General features: G+C 43.4%; 3 protein-coding genes across 3 annotated transcripts; 2 read left to right on the forward strand and 1 right to left on the reverse strand.

The window, feature by feature from the left end:
• Positions 1-134: 134 nt before the first annotated feature.
• Positions 135-4496, reverse strand: LOC129595276 (BTB/POZ domain-containing protein 6-B-like). Its single transcript, XM_055492227.1, has 6 exons — positions 4091-4496; positions 3872-3994; positions 3556-3715; positions 1952-2136; positions 1538-1673; positions 135-915 (listed from the first exon to the last, which is right to left on the reverse strand). Exons 1-6 carry the CDS (start codon positions 4249-4251, stop codon positions 169-171), a joined length of 1512 nt encoding a protein of 503 aa, XP_055348202.1. The 5' UTR covers positions 4252-4496; the 3' UTR covers positions 135-168.
• LOC129595275 (serine/threonine-protein kinase mig-15-like) lies at positions 2335-24032 on the forward strand. Its single transcript, XM_055492226.1, is given in 22 exon segments — positions 2335-5041; positions 5094-5159; positions 5218-5319; positions 6117-6197; positions 8060-8323; positions 8386-8454; positions 9328-9382; positions 9825-10304; positions 10307-10504; positions 11063-11459; positions 12167-12455; positions 13537-13806; positions 14394-14552; positions 14678-14695; positions 15783-16141; positions 16729-17149; positions 21465-21620; positions 21694-21766; positions 21828-21902; positions 22448-22602; positions 22678-22773; positions 23370-24032. Coding segments are annotated over 22 exon segments (3921 nt in total). The 5' UTR covers positions 2335-4936; the 3' UTR covers positions 23403-24032.
• On the forward strand, positions 17163-21450 carry LOC129595277 (uncharacterized). Its single transcript, XM_055492228.1, has 2 exons — positions 17163-18903; positions 18962-21450. Exon 1 carries the CDS (start codon positions 17963-17965, stop codon positions 18899-18901), a length of 939 nt encoding a protein of 312 aa, XP_055348203.1. The 5' UTR covers positions 17163-17962; the 3' UTR covers positions 18902-18903; positions 18962-21450.
• Positions 24033-24926: the final 894 nt, after the last annotated feature.

Consider the following 24926-nt stretch of genomic DNA (forward strand, 5'->3'; position numbering starts at 1 on the left):
TCTATTTCTTTTCGGCAGTGAAAATGGAATGTTAAACAGAATATTCATTCCTATTCCCGTCTTCCCGACAATATAGGCTGTATAAGCAGCAAGCAGTTAGCCTTTTGACCAACATAAAGCTATCGTGTGCATCACTGAACTTTAATCACTGTTTACAAGTAGGTATATTCAGCAGAGCATAAAAAAATCTACTGCAGCTCCAATATAAAAAAATAAAAAAATAAAGCCAAAAAACCGACCGATAATAAGCGGCAGCTTTTCACGTACACGGTAACACACAGAATAAAATGTCATAGGAAAAAAACAAATACAGCAGCTCCATAAAAAAATCTCACAGCATACTTCAAGTATAGAAATACAATTTACAAATGGCAATAAAAGCAATAAGAACGGAATATCACGCAGCAGCGGTATGCAATCCGTTATTAAGCAGCCGCCTTCTCTGCTTTCCACACCGACCTCCTTATCCGAGATAATCAAATCGGCTAACTCCACGCTGCGCTCCTTTCCATCCAGGATGACGATGTGCCAGCCGGCCCGTCGCACCACATACATCCCCTCCACAAACACCTCCCCGTCGAAGACGTCCACGCGCCGCCCTCGTCGGAGGATGTCCGCCGCCTGGATAACGTCCGACACTTCCGCCGTCTTTTCCTGCATCATCCGCGAGTACCACTCGAGGGGCACGCGGGACGTGCCGTTCAGCTGCCGGTCACCGAGCACCTGCGCCGGATACCAGCCGCCCGCGGCGCCTTTGACGAAGACCTTCTCGTACAGCTTGAAGACGGACTGGCTGGTGATCTGCGCGGCATACCGGCGGGGATCGCTGCGGAAGGGTAGCGGCGGCTTCCGGTGGGGGGAGGCGTGATTGTAACGGTGGATGTCATCCCGTTCCGCCGGGGTCAACAGTTCGCTCTATCATGAGAAGTTAATCAGTGCAACATTGCTGCAAATTTCTATCAGTTTCCGATAAAATTATTTTTTAAAATTTAATTACTGCGCTAAGAAACCCAGCTTTAACGCCGTTTCATCGGTGGCGCCTTTTTGTCAAAAATCCTGTGTTTTTACGGCTCCGCCCGGAGACGGAAGATACATAAAAGCAATAAATGGAAGAAATTATTTAATGATCAATGAGAACTACGTACAGAAATTATTGAATAATTATTTTAATTACTTAATCCCAAATTAATTAATCTGCTAATTAACAAAGTTATAATTTATATAAACGAAAACGGATCTAAATTTTACACAATCGCGCAATTTCAAATCTGAATTACTGAAAAATTGAATAAAAAATTCACAAAAATCCGACCAAATGTTTAAAAGGTTCGGGAAAATTCATAAAAAAATAAATAAAACTCAATTCGCCCATTCCCAAGAAACAGGAGACTGCTTGTAGCTACTTTCTCCAAAAACAGACGATATTTTTGCGTTCAGAACCACACTCGCATACAAAGCATAAAGTATACGCATAACGAAGCCACACCGTGTGGCGCGCATGTACTTCAAATTACGGCCGCGGCGAAGTATGTCCTACCTGAACGGGACCATCCGCCAGTGCGGCGTCGGTCAGCAGGGGAAAGCGGAGGAGGAGCAGGGCATCGCCCAGCATCTGACGCCGGTTCGCGGCCGACGCGTCCAGATTGTTGCGCGCACACGCCGCCGTCGCCCACCTACATGTCCACAACCCATCATCATGACGGTTTCACAACAAGCAATCAGAAAGCATAGAGCATTTACTCGTAGTACGGTACTAGTAATTAATGTTAATTCTTTCAATTTTAAACCGAATAATGGGTCGCGCAGTATAAAATCTAATGCATACGTCTCTTCTAACTAGTGTCTTCGGTTTCTTTATCCTACGGTTGGTCGCACGCAAGTTATCTCTTAAAATAGACCTCTGCGTATACCCGTTAAAATGATTGTCATACGCAAACACGACGGCACTCACTTGTCGACCGCCGTGCAAATGGTGTTCTCGTCCGCCGACAGAGTGTTGCGCCGCAGAATCATCTCCAGCGTGCTCCGGTCCAGGGCGGGGAGATGCTCCGACTGCAAGACAATAGCGCTGGATGCATCCACAATGTCCCAGCATTTCTCCAGCACGGCATCACACGGCGGAGTCCAGCGGAGCGCCTGTCAGGAACAAGTACAGTACATGAGCCGTTGCGCCGCAGACTGGGAAGAGCAAAGTCCCAGAATTTAATCTTTTTCCAGCTTAATAAATTATATACTATATAATTTATCCTAAATACCTCGTTTTATACGTACATGTCGTGTACGTTGCTGTCCTAGCAACTACTGTTTTACTTCATACGTCTTCCTGTTATATTCCTGTCATTCGACCTGCTGCGCAGTTCCTGTTCACTTCATTAATTATGTAGTATTGATTACCTATTAAAGTATTACTTATACAATACTTCACATTGGCGTGAAGAATTCGAATTCATGCTTACTAATTTCTCCTACGACTACACTCTACGGTCATAATCTGCCATGGGAGGGATCCGATGCCGATTCCGCATGCACTCGCCTGGCAGTCTGCCACCGCCCCACACCTGTTCGGCAGCGGATGCTCTGCCACCCTTTTCCCCACGATGCTGGTGGATATTATTTACTGCTGGTACCGCCCTGCCAGTACCATAGCGCTACCAACGGATCTTCGTTCCGTGTAGCTGCCTGAACGTGCATCGCCAAACTGCTCAACGTAATGCCAATCGTCCTTCTGGATGATCTGGATGGAGCAAATTCTTCGTAACGCCCTGATGACCTTGCAGAGCGCTATTTCGCCCTACGCGTCATTCCATTCAGTTGCTGTTGGTTGTTGTCATGGCCTGCGTTCACCATTGTTCTATGCAGCGTTTACTCTGCAGTCCTGTTATTCCGTACAGTACGTATCCTTGTTTACCTCCTTCCGTTAAATCCACAGAGCAACCTGAACGCGTTATGTACGAATGTACAGTACGTCCTGTCCTGGAGTACAATACACAGTATCGTACAATGTTACACCGTTATTCGAGCCGACTACGCAATGGTTAAATCCTTCGTATGGCGCCTTACACTTTGAATCTGGATAACCTTGCTACTGCGGTTCGTATAGTTTACACCGTATTTCCTGCACTTGGATGATGCGATGAATTTCAACTCACATGCCAGTTGCCGTTCCAGTTCGGTTGCCTGGATCCGGGATCGTACTCCTACATGCACTTTACAATGCAGTGCAATACTTTAATTTATACGGATTAATTCTTATACTTGCTTATACGGTTTCGCTAATACGCTACTTAATTACAAGTGCTTACCTAACTGCTAAATTCTATGCAAGTTCGTTTCTACATCCCGTACAATTACAATTCCGATACTTAATTCGTATCACTTTCGATACGTGGGGACGAGTTGTCGTGTACGTTGCTGTCCTAGCAACTACTGTTTTACTTCATACGTCTTCCTGTTATATTCCTGTCATTCGACCTGCTGCGCAGTTCCTGTTCACTTCATTAATTATGTAGTATTGATTACCTATTAAAGTATTACTTATACAATACTTCACAGTACATGTTCCAAGTAAATCAAACAGTTGTACGCCGTCAGATGATCCAGGATAAAATTCGTGCACAGCTCGGCCAGCCAGGGCAAATCGTACTTGTCAGCGCAGTACAGTGTCTGCACCGCGTTCTCCGCTGCGAGATGCTCCATCGTATCCGTGTACATGTAACTGCAAACGCAAAAATCACCCTACAATGCATTCCAACGGATGCAATTCAGAAAAACGTGCTGGGATATTAGACGTATTTGCTGCAGTAAACAAAGTCCCATATGTGTGAGATGCTGGCCAAACACGTTTAAACATGTCGTCGTGCACCAGACGTACCTGAGCATGTTGGCGAACGCGTCTGGAGGGATCTCGGGGATCTGGATGACACTGGCACAGCGCTCGGCCCAGCTCCCGTCGAACATGGCCTGGAAGACGTCGCTGCTGACGCTCAGCACTAACCTGCCGTACAAACCACCTTGTTTTATTTTTCCTGTGAGAGAAGCAGTATAGTGTGGCCTGTGGGACGCTGTCGATTAAGGTGCGGAGTCTACTGACTTGTGTGCGCGGAACGTCTTCACTGCGCCACACTGGCGTCCCACGGCGAATTCCACATCCGTCAGCTCTCTGTTGGATAGAAGACTCTTCCAACGACTGGACAGTAGCTGGAGAGAACCACGACGCTCAGAACTGGCAGATGAAGATGAAATCTGCGCCATAACTGCAGGCTACTGTTCTGCGTAGCAGCTGCAGAGACTACACTGTGCGGCCAATTCGCAAACGGGGAACAAATAAAAGCAACAGAAAATGCAGTATAATGAAGTGGGGTTGCTGAACTGAAGCTCTAAAAATTCTGAAATTTCTCAAACCAATCAACTGTAAAAAATGAGCGAAACTGAAAAAACCAAGATTGCTTATTTCCTAAAAAATACAAAATGCAGACATGGTAGTGCGGACTGAGGAGAAAGGCCAGCTGATCGGAAGTGATGTGAATGAATTGCCATAATTCATAGTCTGCACCGAACCGCCCGCCACGACCTACCTAATCAGCCAGCATGAGTCAGACCGTGGCACGCTGCTGGCCTGTGTGTGACTGTGTGTATCATCGGCTCTGTCGACTTTGTTTGGATATCCTGGTTCAGACTTCAGCGCTGTCTCTCTGTCTCTGTGCTGAACTCGCTGCTGCTTCTGTACGCGAGTGTTATAACACACTGCAGTACGCACTACGCAGCGCAGGCCAAAAAGCGATTAATACAGCTCGAGTGGAGAACTGTGATTGTTTATCTCTCCTCATTCCAAGGACCCCCCAAATCTGCATTGCTCACAAATCAATCCCTTGTGTATTTCCCAAATGCATACATCATAATCTCTATTTTACCTTGTTCCTGGTGATCCGTGTTGTGGATGGCCCATTCATCGGGGGCGATGGCGGTAGGGGGCCCCCTGGTGCCCGTGGGAGGGACGCGCGGCCCCACGTCCCTCGACGACATCGATCTCAATGCGCTCAAAGTATGCCTGTGTCTATACTCCATCTAAATACACTGACTGACTGTGTTGACAGGATCCGAGTGGGGTGCTGGAGCTGATCGAGGTGGTGGGGAATGGGACGTACGGGCAGGTGTACAAAGTGGGTCAGGGCTGTGTGTTGGCTGCGGGGAAAGGTTTGGCTGAAGGGTGTGTTGCAGGGACGACATATGCGGACGGGACAGCTGGCCGCCGTCAAGATCATGGAGCTGTCGGAGGAGGATATTGAGGAGATCAAGCTGGAGATCAATCTCCTCCGCAAGGTACGCTACCTTACCTTCAGTTAAATTTAACGATAGCTCTTGTTCTTTGCTGCTTAAATTGAAATCGTTTATTTAATTTTAAAGTTCGTTTCCTTTTAATGAGTTTTTTTAAAGATCTTTTCAAAGTGGAAGGGTAAAGGTTCTTGATTTAAAAGTTCTTCATAAATTTTAGGAAGGTTTTTCTTTCTAATTAAAAGTTTTTGCCAATTTTAAAAATGTTTTTAAAATTTGGTTTTTTGAAAAAACTTCGTTAATTTTGTTCGAAAATTGGAGAATGCTGTACGTATCACTACGAGGCGTATGTTTTTTATAAATTATTATAAAATCACTCGGTTTTAATTGTTCTCTAACTGAACATGATGAAAATAATCTCGATTATTATTTTTGATTAATTCCGATTCGGTGAATACTGTTGGAATTCTTTAGAAATGAACAGAACGTTTTTGCGGCATTACTCGTGAAATTTTATCTATACAAGCGGAATGTGTATGTTGATAGGTTATGAAGGACTGACGTAATAGAGCGTTCTGCAAACGAAAATAAAATTCTCGCAACTAAATATTTGTGCATCAATTTATGTATAATTTTGAAATTGTGCTCAGAGATCGGAAGTACCGTAATGTAAACAATACCGAATTTCGAAGTTTAGAAGGTTGCGTGCGGCGTTTGGATATTTAGCGATAGGGTTTTATGAGTCGTTAAAATAGCGGCGTTGTTTACTCTGTGAACATGTAACACGGCGTCCGCTTCTGGATGGTTTGGATAGCGCTCACTGACTGCGACTGCTTATTCCGTAGTATTCCCATCATCGCAACATCGCCACCTATTACGGCGCCTTCATCCGGAAGAGTCTGCCCGGCAAAGACGACCAACTATGGGTAAGCAATGGTTTGAAACGGAAGTTTGAGTTCGAATTACATAATTTTAAACATTTGAACAAATTAGAATAAATTAGATACATAATTAATAAAATTACAAACGCGATGGGATAATTCATGGAAATAAGTAATGCTCTATCGGTGAAGAATAAAATTAAATTTACAGTACTTAATTTCATCGATTATTACAGAAAAAGTATTAAGAAAATAAATTTGAAAAATTCGGATACACCGGGAAAACTGTTAGAAACACCGAAAATTATATCGGTAGGTAATAATGTTAGAATTCAATTTCTGCATTTGTAAATGATAAAAATCTTAAAATATCCGGACAATAATTGTAAAAATTCAGTTTTAAAATGGATTTGTGGTCTCTTACGAATTTCTTGAAAAATTGAACAACAGATGCCGATTTATTAAAATACTCCGGAATAACATATGAAAATACCGATAAATATACCAATAAATAATAATGTTAAATTTATTTCTTCGTTTATAACCGATAAAAAATCGTGAAATATTCGGACAATACATTTTAAAAATTCGTTAATTAATTTCCAGTTTTATTAAGAGTCCGTTGATTCCGAATCATTTCGAAAACAGCGCTAAAACTGGGAATTTCCACCCTAAGCAGCACAGTAATCTCTCCACACAGAAAATCGGCGTTACAGTAACGATCATTAGCGCCCCGCACAGCCACAGCCGGGATTAGCATAACTGCCCCGGTGCTTATCGCTGGCCAGGCATCGCACAAACCACTCACGCTCATCCCTTCACCAATCCTCATACACAGATTCACCCCAGCAGAGCGTCCATCAATTATTGATTACTTTTAATAGCTCCCGCATATATCTTCGCACACTTGGCAACACATTGCGGGGAAGCGCGAGTGTCTTCCCTTTGCAGCACACTGTGTGTCTCCTGTTTACCGTCAGCGTTAGTGTGTTGACCGGTCAAACAGTGTGATGTTCCCCGGCGTTTTTCCGTTACGGGATGGATGATAGGAGTCGTGTTTAACGCCAAACACTGTGTATACATAGTATACGCCGTGTTTTGCTTAATTGCAGCCGGGGTGTTATGTCAGCGTTGTGTGCATGGCGCAGCGTATTTTACGAGCGGTTGAATAAGATGGTCAATAGTAGAGAACAGGAGAAACGCTTTAACTGCCGTTAGTGTAAATAGTCAAATACTACCGGATTAAATTCTGATGTCGCGTGATAGTGGACAGACCGTAAAAGTTTTGCAACTTCCGGTTGTGTTGATTGCCATCGTTTCCTGTGCTACAGTGGTCCTTTGTTTTAGTAATTTATTTAAATTAATTATTAAAATTTTTCAGCGATTTTTGATAGCGTTTTATAACCGGTACCTATGAATTATTCTGCGTAATTTAATTAGGTTTTTAAATTATTTATATTTTTTTCTTATTAAATCGGATTTTTCTTGCTGTCTTCCTGCGCTCTAAATTGCGATTTATTTTTTAAAAAATAGTTACACGGTTTTGAATAACATTGTGAGAACATTAAAGCGTTACATCGATTTTTCCGCTAAAATTTTTATTTAAATTAAGTAGAATTTTCTCAGGGTGTAAAAACGTGATTTATTCAGTTAGGAATATTAATTTTAAACATTTTTCATAGCATTTTAATAACGTCAAAACACTAAGTCTTTAATTTTGTTTTTATTTGGTCAGATTTATTTAATTAGTTTTTAATTTAATTCAGTAGCATTTTTTTCCGAGCGGTTAGATGTTCATTTGATTCAAAATAAACGGCTGATGCATAACATGGCGAGCACAGAGATAGAAAGAAAAATCGTAAAAATTTCCAGAAATTGTCCAGACCTTCCACATCCATGTTTTGCAGCTGGTAATGGAGTACTGCGGCGCCGGCTCGGTGACGGACCTGGTGAAGGCCACCCGCGGCGGCAGTCTGAAGGAGGAGTGGATCGCCTACATCTGCCGGGAGATCCTGCGCGGCCTGAGTCATCTGCACAACAGCAAGGTCATCCACCGCGACATCAAGGGCCAGAACGTCCTCCTGACCGACAACGCCGACGTTAAGCTGGTCGACTTCGGCGTCAGTGCGCATCTGGACCGCACCATTGGACGGCGCAACACCTTCATCGGGGTAAGGGGGGTCTCAGTTGGTGCTGCGATTCCCGGGGGTGTAATACAGGCTATTTAACACAGACGCCCTACTGGATGGCCCCGGAAGTCATTGCCTGTGATGATAATCCTGGAGCAACCTATGATAACCGGGTACAGAGTTTTTGGCATTTTGTTTTTGGAAAATTTGTAATTACTTTTTTCATTTATCGTCGATTTCGTATATAATTTTCCATTAATTTTTCAGTAGGCTTTTTTTTATTGGTACGAGTATGTGTCTTGATAACCTGGTACACAAATTCACCGCATATTTTAGTTTTGGTAATTTGTAATCCCTGTTGATGTATCGTCGATTGCGTGTATAATTTTCTATAATTTCTTAAATAGGTTTTCTTACTGATTTTTTTCTTATTTAACAGGTACAAGTTTTTGTCCATATTAATTCTTTAAAATTCATATTTATTTACGCATTTAAATAAATTTGCTGCTCACCTGTCTTTGATTTGACATACATTTTTCCTGTAATTCCGCTTCAAACAGCTACTTTTTATTGATTTATTGATCTTGAATTGACGTCTGATTATTATTTGTCTGAAATTGTTATTTGAAATCCCTTTTCGTATTGCGAGTGATTTATTGATTTGTCCTTTGACGACATACGGGTACCGTCGAGATTTTTCAGTTGTGTATTTAAAATTGGTATATTTTTCCCTGTATAATATAATTAATTATGCTGTCATGCAGAAATACTGATAATTTTTATTTTTGCGATGTTTTGATTTTGTTATGGTATTAGAATTTGGAAAGAGTGATCGTTGTAATTTGTTGTCGGTATTGCGACGTGTTATGTGCGAGTTATGCACGGTGTGTTTATACGGAAATGTCCACCACCACCCGGGTATGGTGTAATCTTACCGTAATTCCATACGTAATTCCACACATACTGCGTTGCTGACACGGCAGTGGTTAAATGTTTCACGATTACGTCAACTGACGCCGCATTTGTTTTGTGTTTGTCTGGTGTAGAGCGATCTGTGGTCACTGGGTATCACGTCCATCGAAATGGCCGAATCTTCTCCCCGTAAGTAAAGGCTACTTTTGCAAAATAGCATCTCTTTGGTAATAAAAGAAATAAGTATTAATGAAGTTGATTTTTAAATTAAATGTAATTTATTTTGGTGATCACAGTGTTTCTGTTATTATTTACTTCTGTTTATTATTTGTTTGTTATTCCGCTGAAGATGTGGGTTAAAGTGCGACGATTTGTTTTGTAAATAAATATGAGAAATATATTACGTATTTCAAAGTACTATATTTTATTTATTGATTTTTTGTTGATAATTTTCTTTTTTATTCGTTATTATTCTGCTAATGATGAGAGTTGAAGTGTGACGATTTAAATAAAATTAAAACTTATTTAAATTAGTGTATTTTCTGTTAATAAAAATTTATTTGTTTTTTTTCGATTTTATTAATTTTATTCTGCTGAAAACGTGGGGTTCAGCTGCAATTTTTTCCACCAGCATTATGTGATCTGCACCCGATGCGCGCCCTCTTCCTGATCCCGCGCAATCCCTCCCCGCGTCTAAAATCGAAGAAATGGTCCAAGAAATTCGTCAGCTTCATCGAGCAGGTCCTGGTCAAGGACTACCACAAACGCCCCCCCACCGACACCCTCTTAAAACACCCCTTCGTCCGCTGCGAAGCGGCCGCCGAACGCCAGACCCGCATCCAGCTGAAAGACCACATCGACAAGTGCAAGCGTCTGCGCGGCAAAGTCATCGACGCCCCCTGGGAACTGCAGGGCGAGTTCCACCAGTTCAGCGGCAGTGATGAGGAGGCGGAGAACAACACCCCGGCGGTGGAGGCCCCGCCCCCTGAACGGGCGGCGCCCCGCAATGTTCCCGCGCCGCGGTTGGTGGCGCCCAGTGAGTCGACGCTGCGGAAGAACTTCCTGCAGTTGCAGCAGAAGCATCTGGTGCCCCAGGGGGGTGGGGCGGAGGAGGGGAGCGGAGTAATGGCGCGGGTGGGGAGCATAAGGCGCCGATTATGCGGGAGATTCGGGAGCCGGTGGTGCATCGGCCGCAGCGGGAGAGTGGGCAGTTTGGCGGGGAGCGGGAGCCGCCGCTACTGCCGGAGAAGACCAAGCCCCCCATGCGGTTGGTGGGGCAGCCGGCGGCCATCCCGGCACTTCCGGCTAGAGGTATTTTATGAAATTTTTACTACATTATTTTTTAATCAGTTTTTTATTAGTTGATTACATCATGGTAATGATGTTATAAGTCAGTTTTCTTGTCAATTTTAGCTATACAGTTCGTTCAAAATTTACTTTCTTTGTTATAATATCTGTTGACGTTATTTTTATTTATATAATTCATTGCTTTGTTTTGAATTTAGATTTTTTTCGTCTTTCTATTATAATTATCCCGCTTTACGGTTATCGTTCTGATTTTTGTTTCGATATTTATTATGAATAAATCGTTTCTGAAGCCTTACCGATTTTGATTGTTTGATTAGATTTTTTCCAGTTATTTTTCAGGTTTTTAATTTGTTGTCCGTTAATGTTCACTTCCATATTTTTTACCCTTTTTGTCTTATTTATTTTTGATTTTTCGAGTTGGATAATTTATTATTTGATTTTGCTTTTATTAAATGTGTGTTTTAAATTACTAATTTTGGAATTTGATTTTTTGTCTGATTTTTTCCGCTCCCATCAGCAGATTACGGTAATTTTATATCGTTTTTATGTGGCATTTTGCAGCGCAACAACAGCAAGTGCAGAAAGTAGAGGACCTGGACGCCGTGGCGGCGCAGCTGGCGCGGCTGGGCGCGGCGTCCACAAGCGAGAGCAGCCTGGCTGGGAGTCGTCGCGACAGCGACAACGAGACACCGCCGCCGCCCAAGCAGACCAAACAGATGCGCCGCGTCATCAGCGTCTCCAGCGACGAGGACAACGACGACCTCAGCCCGGACGAGGCGCCACCGGGGGCGGGCGCCCCGCCGGCCGGTCGCAGCAGTCGCCGGCTGGCTTCCAGTTCGGAGTCCAGCAGTGACGAGAGCGGGGCGTCGGATAGTGAGGAGACCTCGGAGGACGACGATAATGTGTTGGAGGAGATTGTCACGCGCCAGAACCGCGCCAACGCCGAAATGGAGAATTCGTACGCTTCCGATTTTATTACGAAAATAATTGTTGTTGAATTACTGTTGTTTGCTTTTGAAATCGCGATTTTCTTTATTTGCTTTTGATTTTCGTCGTATTTTTTTCCTGTTTTCTCATTTGTAGGTCAGAATTGTCGCTGATCTATTTTTCCAAATAATTCTTCCACTTCTTTGTTTAATTTTATTTTTCTGTGATTTTGTTTTCTAATCGTTAGCCAATTTTAAATGAATAGAAATAATTGCTTTAAATTTTTACTAACTATTTTATAGCTGTATTCGTTGTTAGCTTGTCATTGAAATCCTTTATAGGTAATTAGGGATTGAATTAGGGATTGACTTTCTTTGCACAATTATCACTTGGCTGTTTGCCGATTATGCCTTTCGGTGCGAATTTTTTTTACCATTTTATTTGCAGTTTGGATTTATATCGCTACAATTTAGTAACAGTTTTCTTGCAATGGCAATTTTTGCACAATTTTATTTTGTTTGACTGACAGTTTTATAATTTTACTGGTTGATATAATTTTTATTTTATTGTGGTTTTATGTTTACAATTTTTCGTTATTTTATGTACGGTCGTTATTTTATGTTTTGCCGGTTGTGCAGTATTCGCGTAATACGTTGTGCGTATTCTCGTAATATTATATTTTTTCCAGTTTTATTACGATTTTATTTTTGAAAATGTAATTTATTTGGCTATTTGCAGTGTGAACAGTCAGTTGCTGCCGGCGGGCCCCCCGCAATCCAAACCGCCGCCCCTGCCTCCACAGTCCTCCATCCAGAACCGGCCCCTCCCCCCGCTGCCCCCGGAAGCCTCCCCGCAGTCTTCCCAAGGCGCCAAGAGCCGTGCCTCCACGGTGTCGGTCATCAATGATCCCGCGACGGCGGCGGCCAAAGGCGACAGTGATAACGACGGCGATGGAACGATACGCAAACCCAAACGCGCCTCTTCCGAGCGCTCGGCAACGCGGCCGGATGCGCATCTCACCAGCCAAGTAAATGCTGCCGTTTTTATCCATTTATTGGGTGTTTTCATAGGCAGATATATTTTATATATTTAATCTGATAGGGACATATTTGATATTAATTAATTTACTATTTATTGGGCATTTTACTATGGAAGTTTATTTTATATTTAATTTAATATGCATATGTATTTAATATTTATTATTGTAATATTCATTAGACATTTAAATATGGAAATATATTTATATTCGGTTTATTGTGAATATGTTTCACATGGATATATTTAAAAATTTAAATAATTATTGGTCATAGACAGGCCCGTCGCGAGACCCCTGTGCAATTTTCAAAAAAAAACTCCTAGAGTTTTCATCGGAAAATTTTTCTGAATACACCATTGGATTCGTCGTGAAATTCTGAACAAAACGGTTGAGGCCGATTTTCGAAATTCGCCTTTCCCCCTAGACCCTTACTACGGGCGGTCCCCAATTCGACAGCTTGACTTCTGGGGAATTCCCCCGTGCACTTTCAAAAATATACCTCTCCTACAGTTTTTATCCCATATTTTTTCTGAAAACTCTACTGAACTCGCCGTAAAATTTTGAACAAAATGGTTGAGGCCAAATTTCAAAATTCGCTCCTCCCCAAGCACGTCCACCCGGGCGGACGCCCATGTCACAACCTAAGTTTTGGGGCTTTCCCCTCTGACCCCTCGGAAATAGAGAAACCATTTGCGCGTGAAATACTATTTGTATCACTGAAAATGGCTCATGAAGGTGTCTTTGACTCCCCTTGGGGGTCAGGGGGGAATGCCCCAAGAACTGGGCTGTCGCATTGGCGACCGCCCGCAGTAACGGTCTGGGGTGAAATGCGAATTTCGAAAATCGGCCTCAACCGTTTTGTTCAGAATTTCACGACGAATCCAATGGTGTATTCAGAAAAATTTTCCGATGAAAACTCTAGGAGGAGTTTTTTTTTGAAAATTGCACAGGGGTCTCGCGACGGGCCTGGTCATTGATATTAATTTGGATATATTTTATATTTACTGTCAAATGATATATTTTTATTTAATATAAAATTTCTATTAGGCATTTTAATGTGATGTTTTCTCAGGGATCGAGTTCGTCGTTCCGCGAGAGGGAACGCGAACGCGAGCGCCCGATATCGCAACAAGTCCAGCCGCCGACGGCGGCGGTTGCGGCTAGTGGAGCGTCGTCGCGGGCGCCCATGCAGCGCGAATCCTTCGCCAAGATCCGGCAGGCCTCGGCGGCCACGTCCACTCCCTTCAGCGGGCAGCCGCCGGCGGGAGCGGCCCGCGACAAGGAAGCCATGGCCAAATCGCGCTCGTCCTACCAGTTTCCGCCGGTTAATGCGCCCGTACAGGTCTGTTATGGGTTGATCTTCTGTACAGTAACAAAAACGGAAAATTAGACCGTAAGAAAATCAGTAGAAAATAATATTGCAATTAATTAATCATTAATTTCCCCTTGAATTTTCAGCTGTCTTGCGAAATAAATTGTCAGGAAAAATTATTTGAAAAACATTTTAACCACAAGAGAAGCATGTTCTACGTAGTAACGTTTTCTTTGAAATGCCTGCTTGAGTTTTGTACGAAATTCGGGCAAGCAAAATTGTAGAACAATAACACTACGCGCCATTTGAATTTGAACGTTGGTACACAATCCGGCACAAGAAATTTAAAAGAATAACTTTATTACGCCATTTATATTTTTATGTTCTGCCGAATGACCGCTTTAATTTTGGTACAAGACGCGCTTTTCGCTTGTAAGAAAATTGTCCGAAATTAATAAAATATCCATTGAAAAAATTGTTCAATTTTAGTTTTGCTTATAAGAAAATTTTCCAAAGTTTTTAAAATTTTGAATTAAAGCTTTTAAATTAAGTTTTTAATTTTGAAAAAATTCGGCGAATATTGAAGTTTGGATGTGTATGAATTGGCTGTTTGACAGGCGAACGCCAGTCCCCCGTCGACCAGCAACGGCGCCAACGGGCCGCAGTACGCCCGCGACCGCAACGGCGCCGTGATGCCGGACCTGGTGCCCGTGGGGGTCAGCACCGGCGGCAGCCATTCCCCGCAACTCCCTCAAGACAAACGCACGTCCGAGGAGGTAAGTCTCACTCGCTCCTTCCGCTTCTTTCGCTCTCTTTACCTAACGCGGGCTTCTCTGTCTTTCTTCCTTCCTTCCCTGTTTCGCTTGGTGATGGGGTTGCTACTCGCTGTCGAAACGAGCAGCTACGGCGTTCTCTGCAAGTAAGTTGCACGCACTGTCTGTCCCCGCTGGCCGGCTTCATGGCCGCCGCCACGGGCGGCCGGCGTCACACGCACCACCACTACCACCATGGCCACCACCCCGGGCCGCTGCAGCTACTGCAGCAGCAGTCCGCTGAGAACTACCAGGAAGTAGGTCGCGCGGTGTGTGAAGCAGTTGTGTGAATCGCTTGGCTGCTGCTTTGCTGTCACGACTGGCTGTTGGCTGTGTGTGGCGCTCTGAATTCTTGGTGCTTCGGTGGTGTGATTATTCGGCGTGTGTGGCCTAATGCGTAATGTAGACCGGCTGTAAATCATGGTAAAAATGTCAGGGTTTATTAAATTATTATAGCCTTATCAGGGCAGGTTAGACGGGTTAATCAAATGAACCGGAAGTCCGTGGTTTGATTATGATATCATGGTGTTTGCCTAATGGAATCGACTAATAAAAATAAAATAAAGATAATTCTAACGGCACAGGGGCACAGTAATATGTTCTGAAATCTGCAACTGGTTTTTTTTAAGAAAACTAAATAAAAAATAAAATTTAAACAACTGCGGGAATTCAGTTGTAGCACTTTTTTCGAATTTTTTATCAACAGTTGTGTATTAATTTGATTAATTAAATATTTTAAATTAATTTAGCGTTTTAATATTAGTTGCTGTATTAATTTAGATTCAGTTACAGAAATGGACAGTTGGTTATCAGGATTGCCATTGTTCTTTATCGAATTATGACTGTACAACATTCAGGTATATGAAAATTCAGGTATAATGAAAAACATATCCGTCCAACGTCTGTTGCTGTGACATAATGACAGATAGCCGTTGTGGCTGATGTTGGGCACGTTTAATCTGAACCCGAAGGTTTTTCGCTTGCGATTCAGAAATCAGAGGGATGAAAGTCTATTCATTTTTTTTTTAAAAATTTTTGCCTTAGCTTTACTTTAATTCCTTATTTAAACACCGTTATGCCTGTCGCAGTGTGCCTGAAAAAATAACCGTAGTGTATGCATATATTTTATTCAGTTAATGCTTTATGTAATTTAGTTAAATCTGATTAAATATAATCGGAGTTTTATGTGGACAGTATCGCATGGCGGTGTCGAAATCGGGCCTCAACGGCATGCCCCTGACCAACGGCAGCAGCGGCAACCTCACCCAGCTGCAGCAGCAACAACAGCAGCAGCAACAAGCGCAGAAGAAGCCGGTGTATCCCTTCGCGCTGCAGCAGGCCATCCCCGCGGGCGGTGTCATCAACAAACGCGAATCGCTGGCGGTCAACGTCAACGTCATGCCCAGCGAGTCGGCCAGCAACTTCCAGGCCCTGCGCCCCAACCAGCCGGCCCCCGTCACCAGCGCCTCTGTCGCCGTGTCCGTCGCGCAGTCCAGCATCGCCGGCGGTCTGGGGGATACCCCGGAGATCCGCAAATACAAGAAGAAATTCAGGTATTATGCCAAACAATTACGATGTAAATAATCTACAAAAAAATAAATTTTCTTCTTCAAATACTAGTTATTTACGGTATAATTCTTTGCGAAACTGTAGCGCTGATGGCTTAATTATTTTATTACGTCCGCGTAGCCCGTGGAGTCCAGAATGAATTTCCTAAATAAATTTTTGCTGAATTGTGAATTGGCATTTAAATTGGAACGAATGAATGCTATGGAAATGGAATTTTTCCCCGATAAAATTCATAATTTAATTGCCGGTATACCTTCGTTAAATTTTGGTGTAGTTCAGAAGGGTTGTTTTTGGGATGATTTTAAATTTTTTAACACATTAACCAGAATTAAATTGAAACATAAATTCTGTTGAATGTTTTTTTGCCCGATAAAATTCGTAATTTAATTGACGATAATCCTTTCGTTGGTTTGTACATAAATAGGATGCGCAGAAATTTTCAAAATAAATTTCTATGGAAGTATAAACTAAATTAAACATTAAAAACGAATAAATGCCGTCGCATTTTTTCCGGTTAAATTCATAATTTAATTGCCGATAATCCCTTCATAAATTTGGTATATTTATATAGTTCGGAAGTGTTGTGTGCCGCGTTGTGGGGGGTGAACCTGCTGATCGGCACGGACTCGGGGCTGATGCTGCTGGACCGCAGCGGGCAGGGCAAGGTGTACCAGCTGATCCACCGGCGGCGCTTCCAGCAGATGGAGGTGCTGGAGAACCAGAACATCCTGGTGACCATCAGCGGCAAGAAGAACCGCCTGCGCGTCTATTATCTCTCCTGGCTGCGCAACAAGATCCTGCGCACGGAGACGGCCGGGCCCGCCGTGGAGGGGAAGCGCGCCGGCTGGATGAACCAGTCCGACATCCAGGGCGCCGTCCACTTCCGCATCGTCAAGTACGAGCGGATTAAATTCCTCGTCATCGCGCTGAAGGACGCCGTGGAGATTCATGCCTGGGCGCCCAAACCCTACCACAAATTCATGCAGTATAAGGTGCGTCAGCTGACATTAATTTCCATTAAACTTAAACTGATATAATTAATTCAAATAACAACGAATAAATAACTGAATAAACTTAAAATAAGTCAGTAACCCTACCCAAAATTTCTGCAGTGAAGGGTACGTAACGATGCGTGCTTATTCTTACAACGTTATTCCCACCAAAAAAATTTATGGTGCGAAAATTATTGTATTTTACTAATTGATTAATTGTATATTATTGTTTATTGTATTATTGATTAAACAGTGTTATCCGAAAAAATTGTTGGTTATTGCGTTGACATATTCTCTGATTTTATGGACATGATCGTTGTGAAGAAATGTGTACGAAGCATGCTTTGTACAGATCGTTCGATCAGGAACATTGAATAACAAAGAAATTTGCATGACGGTTAAAAATTAATGAAACAATTATTGGTTAATAAGTTTGCACTATGCGCGCCTGTAGTATCCCATTGCCGCATCTGGTTTAACTTATGGCTCGCAAGTAATTCAACCGGTAATGAAAGGGAAAATTAGAAAGGAAATGGCTATAGGCACCCCCTTTCACCCCCGTTATCTATAGGCACCCCCTTTCGCACCCACTTAGACTATAGGCACCCCTTTTCGATTAATTAATCTCTGCACCCCGTCGTGTGCGAAAGCTACAGGCACCCCCTATTGTCCGTTGCTATGTTTTAAGGTCGAATTTTGTTGACCTTAGAGAATTTTCGAGAAAGTCATTTTAGCACCGGCTCCGGATCTTTTGCCTGTTCCTTTTGTAATATACATGTGAGTTGCTGCAGGAGAAACAGCTCTGTAATAACAATGTCTGACAGTTCTGTAATAAGTAGCCCATCCGAAAATAATCCACGATCTGACAATGACCTGGTTTACCCAACCAATACCGAAGAAAACGACCTGAAGGACAGTTACCCGGCGTTTTCCGAATTCGAAGCTGCTTTCAAGCAGTATCAAAGAGATACGTTCCAAACATTCGTAGTCAGGCGATCTGAAAGCCTGGGAAAAACGCATCCCAAAGCGGATACCCTGAAGTACAAAAAGATCGAATACGAATGTGTCCATCACAAGGACTACGAGAAAAAAGGTCAGGGGGAGAGGATTTTTACACACAGCCGGAAACAGAAATGCCCTGCTATCGTTAAGGTTGCTGCAAGCATCCGCGAAGCCACGGTGCGCATTACCAAGAAGGAAGTTGGGCATAACCATCCTCTGACCGAAGAAAGATGGAAAGGCTTGCCGGAGAACAGGCGGTTAAGCACAACCGAAGCCGACAAAGTCGTGTCAATGCAAAAATCGTTCGTGCCGACGAAAGCAATCCAACGCGAAATGGCAAAACAAACCGGCAAAGCGGTTACCAGCAAGGACATTATCAACATCCGGACCAAGCACGATAAAGTGGAACGAGGTGGAAGAACAGAAGAGGAGATGGTCAATCATATCTTAAACGAAATCCGTAGGAAAGACGCCGGCGTATTTATTGACATCGTGGTGTCGGATGCCCAAAAGGTCACAAATATTACCATCATAACTTCAGAAATGCAAAAGAATTTCAATGAGAACTACTCGCTAGCGTTTCTGGACGGCACGTACAAGTTGAATGTAGAGAATTACTGCCTGTATGCCGTGGTTGTTCAAGACCGACATGGACACGGCCGGCCAGTGGCATTGGGTTTTATGTCCTCGGAGAAGGCCGCGCACGTCGATGCCTTTTTCAACGCTTTTAAAGCATGTCACAAGACTTAGGGGTAAGCGTACGAATTTTAACGATTTCAAACATCGACTATAAACTGTTCACCGTTGCAGGTTGTTGGAGACTTTTTTTGTTGATAAGGACTACAACGAGATCGGAGCGCTCCAACGGCATTTTCCCAACGCCAGGATTCTCCTGTGCGTCTGGCATGTTCTGTCCTATATCCGGAAATACATGGTGAAACACTGCGGCAACACCAAAGCCCAGGCGTACAACCATTTCTACAACGCTCTATATGCGAAGTCGGAAGCAGAGTTTGAGGAACAGTGGCACGCCCTGGAAGAAGTTCTGCCGGGAGACATGGTGGAATACTTACAAAAGAATTGGTACGACTGCCGGAGAATGTGGAGCCTCGCATTCAGACTGGGATTTCGTCTTGTTGGCAACAACACAAACAACTTTGTGGAGTCATTTTTCAGAGCCGTCAAGGCAGCCATTCGCATGACCCGCCGAACAAGACCACACTTGGCTGAATGTATTCGAGTTGTCCATGAATTTGCATGCGAGTCTATCCAGTCATCAGAATACCTTGAATATCTGCATGACACCACATCACTAAAGATACATGCACCTGAACACCAACGACTTTTCGAAGAACTTGGTCACCTGCTGAATGATTTTGCCAATCGTCTTCTGTTCAAACAACTTGCTGTGTTGAAGCGTGTCAGTTACGAGGTGGAAACGGTAATGGATGGGACATATGTTGTTACCAATCCAAACAACGAAAAACGGTTCGCGGTGACCGGTCAAGACACACTGGAGTGTGACTGCGACTTCGCCTGTTCATATGGTTTAACTTGCCGCCACATTATGGCGGTACATTCAGCACGCAAAGAGCCAGTGGTGAATCCTCAAGAATGTATCGCGCGCTATGCGCGAGCTATGAAGACGACGGGCGCACTATACAAGGGAACCCTTTCGAACGCCGAACAGTTTGAGGACGACGATCCACCGTTGTCTAAACCGCTGAACGCCCGGCAGAGATGGGACGAAGCCAGAAAGGTGTGCAAGCCGGTTATGTCGAGACTTGCAGAACTTCCGCCTAAGCGATTCGTAACGGCGGCTGCCCGTCTCAGCGAAATTTTGGTGGACTTTATCGAATCACTGGAAACAAACGATGTTCCTAGCGGGAGCAGCGACGATGAAACGAGTTCCAAAAGTGACAGCAATGGCAAGGAAAGCGACGCTCCTCCTGCGCTACCAAGAGACGACAGTGTTCAGCTTTTGCCGCGTAGCTCTCAACTGACCCAGACGGCGGCCACTAAAGGGCGACCACGAGAGCCATCTGGAATGCGAGCCAAAAAGTTCAACAAAACCACTGATGCTCAAACGAAAGTGACCGGAAAGCGCAAATCCGACATGCCAACGGCGCCTGGAGAGTTCGGCAAACGAACACGGACATCTCTCCCAGTGCTGGTAACTGCCGCTCAGCCAAATCAGCAGGTAATTGTGAAAGAGGTGAAACCTGGCCAAGACGGTGCTGGAATTCCAATCCGCTTTGTACAACACAGATTTGGTTGACGTTAAGACCGTCGGAAGAATGTTGTACGATCGCGTAGTAGGTGCCTTCAGTTACATATGCCAGCGGAAGTACCGGAAGCAGTACACCGGCCTCGTTGATCCCGGCGACATCGCGATCTGCAATCCTTCTTCGCCTGACGTCACCCGAATTCAGGACGAAGTTGACGCCGGAATGGCATGCGCGCAGGTGTTGTATGGCGGGCATCATTTTGTTTTGTCACATAAGCGACAAGGGGATCCATTCGTCACCGTATACAACAGCCTGGACGCCGCACTTTCGGAGCATATCCTCCTTCAGTTATCCATGCTCTACGGACGCGAAACGCGTGATGTGAACATTAGGCTTCCGGTTGTGCAGCGCCAGTTGCCTGGCACGAATCAATGCGGGCCAATGGTCTGCGCTTGGCAGTGTGAAGTTGTTCAAGGGCACAGGCCAGAGAACGCAATTTTCACAAAGCTGCCACCCACCGTGCATGGCTAGCAGAGGTTTTAGAAACTGAAATCTTGCTAAGATGCCCTAAACGCGTTGGACGGAAACCAGCAAACGAGCAAACCATCCAAAAGGGCGATATTGTCGTGCGCGTGGAAGATGCCGTGCGCATTCGATCTATGCTGGCCGATCAGCCAAACCGGCCAATTGTCGGATGGAGTGCCTAACACACCTTTTAATGTTGAATGGGTGACCTAATCATGTCAGAATGTCAGATCGTCAAAAAATGTTGTGAAACAAAAAGACTGTTAGAACATTGTTATCAGTCTTCTGCGAAAAAAATAAAAATGGGTGCCTATAGTCCGCGGAAAAAAACGGGGTGTGAGAATTATCTAATGGAAAAGGGGTGCCTATAGTAAAACAGGGTGCAAATGGGGGTGCCTATAGCAAACGGGGGTGAAAGGGGTGCCTATAGTCTCACCCAATTAGAAAATTCCTGTTTGAGTATTTTGGACTGTTTGATAATGCCAGAATAATAAAAATAATAAAGCAGTGGAGTTTATTGTATACGCCGGGTAGTAGCGTGTTATTTTTGTGCTTTGCAGTCTTTCAGTGAGTTGCAGCATAAGCCGCTGCTGGTGGATTTGACGGTGGAGGAGGGCAGCCGGCTGAAGGTGGTGTACGGGTCCAGCGAGGGCTTCCACGCCGTCGACGTGGACGCCGGCACCGTCTACAACGTCCACACGCCGCCGCCCGAGCAGGCACGCTGACAGCACATTCATCAATATATTAATAATAAATAGTGGTATTTATTTATTATTTATTTATTTGCAGACGCCCATCACGCCGCACGCCATCGTCACGCTGCCCAACAGTCAGGGCATGCATTTACTGCTTTGCTACGACAGTGAGTTTCTTGTACACGCTGTTTATTACGGGAACGAGTAGCTAATGGTGTCGGTGTGTAGATGAGGGTGTCTACGTCAATACATACGGGAAGATGCTCAAGAATGTCAAGCTGCAATGGGGAGAAATGCCGACCAGTACGTTTGATTCTTTCTACCATGGTTTGCTTTTGATTATGTTTTTTTTCTTTGTATTTTTGGGCATACAGTTAGCTTTGGTTCCGATTTTTTACATAAAGATGCTGGTCGATCGCACACGAAAATTTAACCAGACCGTTCATTATTACAGAAATATGCGTAAAGGTATTGCACGATTTCCGGTCGTTTCTTGCGAATTGTTGTTTGCTTTGGAACTTTTGTTAATATTTTAAAATAATTGGCATTTAAAAAGATTTAAAAAAATAAAACATTTAAAAAAATTCCAACATTAATTAACATTTGAAAATTAATTAGCATTCATTAACAGTAATTAACATTAATTAACGTTTAAACATTTAAACATTAAAAAATTAAAACATCTGAAAAAAATTACAAACATTTAAAACATTTTTGGTATTACCAGTGTTTTTTTACATGTGTCTGGAATTTTATTATACATGGAAAATGTTCTCGGTTGTTTTGTGATTTTGTCTAGCCGATTGAATATTTGTGGTAGGCAGCCGGTAAATAATTTCCCTGTGTAGGTGTGGCGTTTATCGCGGGGCAGAGTGGTGCCAATGGCGGGAGCAGTGCCGGCGGGAGCGGCAGTACGCACGCGCAGATCATGGGCTGGGGCAACAAGGCCATCGAGATCCGCAACGTGGAGTCGGGACACTTGGACGGCGTCTTCATGCACAAAGTACGCAATGGATACCAATCATGCCATCGAAAACAACCGATGCTGCAGTTATTTTATGTCTGTTGCTACTTGTAGAAAGCGCAGAAGCTCAAGTTCCTCTGCGAGCGCAACGATAAGGTCTTCTTCTCCTCCGCCAAAACCGGCGGCTCCGCTTGCCAAATCTACTTTATGGTATGTCGTCAATTAATTAGTTTTTTGAATATTTTTCCTGCCATAAAAATCACCATTTTTCATCTGGCTGATATTTTAATCTGATACTTTGCTTTTTGAATATTGTCAATAGTTTTGCGTATGATTTTTCGTACGATTTTTCCGTATTTTGTTCTAATTTTTCAGCCATTTTTATTTATGTTTCTGTTATTTTCTGGATGTTTTTTTAACCATTTATTGATAATTTATCGCAGTTTTCCTTTCAAAGGTGTTGTTATGATTTTCAATCTTGTCTTAGCAATTTTTATACTATTTCGTATCCGTGTTTTCGTTTTTGTTTCTTGCTAATTGTTACACATCTGTTATCAATAATTTCGATAGTTTATTCGTACATTTTAAGCGGTTCGTTCCGAATTCATTTTTTCACGATTTTCGATATTTCTTTGATAATTTTTTGTATTATTTTATATTGGTGATGTTCGGTATTTCCTCTGTAATTTTATTTTCCATTTAATTGTGATAATTTAATTGTAATTTTTATTTCTAATTTGATTGTGTTTGTGAAATAAATTTTTTAAATCGTGTTGATGGTTTATTTTATTCGCTGTTTTGCGCAGACGCTGAATAAGCATACGATGACGAACTGGTGAATAGAAGCGCCGATTAACGCCGCATGTGGAGATTATATGGAAAAAATATGATTTCCGGAAAATATTTTTCCTGGAATTTTTTTGATGGGATGTTTCTGGATGATTTTTTGGTGTGCCAGTCTGCTACAATCTCGCGCGACCGGAGCCGTTATTCAGGCAATTAATCTCGACGAATGGGTCTCCTGCCGCGGGACTGTGCGGACGGAAATAGAAATTGTTCTGCTTTTAACATTACGCGCGTGTGCGCATCGCGAGTATTAGCGTCGTTCTTCCGCTGCGCTCGCCCAACGCAACGCGTGCGCCGTGTGTGCAACATGTGGTGGTGTCTTCTCTTCTGCCAAAACCCGTGAATGTGTCTTGTTGTTTTTTGTATATCACTTTTGCTCCGTACGTTCTCTCTCTCTCTTCTGATGAAAAAATACAAACGTGCTTTTTTTTACTTTTTTACAGAAAATTTGTTGTTTGCAAAATTGCAGATAATTGTTCATGTTAGTATTTTATATATATATCTTACGTTCAAGTGTGTTTTTAATTAGTGTTTGTAGCCGGTTTTTTTAACGCTTTTATTCTGTACATTCGCATGTTGCGCCTGCTTCTTGACTTGTGCTTGAATTGATAAACTGATGGTGACGTTTACGCGCAACGAAGATTTGTTACGATGAAAATATTATTATTATTACGGCACAAGAGCAGACAACCCCAAGGGGACTTCAAGTCTGGTCGAACACTAAAAGTACGGTTAAATCCAGACTGGAGCAGTATGGAAACAGTACGACGAATACAATACATGTGCAGTAACACAATGTTGTACATAAGTATTACTTCTGTATAAATATTACTTCTGGAAATGTTAATTACTTCTGGAAGAAGTGAAGATGCGACCGGCTTGCGCTAATTGCGAAACACCAAGCATTGTTTTTGATAAAAAATTGCACTGGCGGAGACTTGGCGTACTAAATATCGTGCACCTATGTCGCACCTCCCTTGCGTGGCAGTTTTCGGAAGAATTATACGCACTAGATCAAACTTTCCGCGCCGCTGTGATGAGTATCACCAATGTCAGAATGGATCGTCCAGCGTGGTTGCAGGCATCCCTACCTGTTCGATTGGGTTTAGGGATACAACGCAGTGAACGCACCGAGGACTTAGCTCCCTCCGTCTATTTGGCATCGGCTTCCTCATAGCGCCCGCTTATCTCTGAACTAGGGCCTGCGCTACCACCGACCGACACATCTCCCGCAACACTGGCTTGGAAGTTGCTTACCGGCTTGAATGATGTGCCGCCTGACCCCTCCGCAGCATCCAAAAAGCCTGGGATCCTCCCCCAACCTTGCGTGCTTTCTCTGGTCTTTCAGCACTCCGTGTCTCTGCTGCAGAAATTGCAAACCTGAAGGCAGTGTCGACACCAGAACCTGGCTACTGGATCCATGCATTGCCAGCTGCTTCCTTTACAGGTAATTTGCTGGAAAACATTGATTTCCGAACCAGGCGATTAGGCGCTCCCATCGTCACTCCTAACGAATG

The sequence above is a fragment of the Paramacrobiotus metropolitanus genome, unplaced genomic scaffold (assembly GCF_019649055.1).
Source record: "Paramacrobiotus metropolitanus isolate TYO unplaced genomic scaffold, Prichtersi_v1.0 Parri_scaffold0000076, whole genome shotgun sequence".
Classification (NCBI taxonomy): Eukaryota; Metazoa; Tardigrada; class Eutardigrada; order Parachela; family Macrobiotidae; genus Paramacrobiotus; species Paramacrobiotus metropolitanus.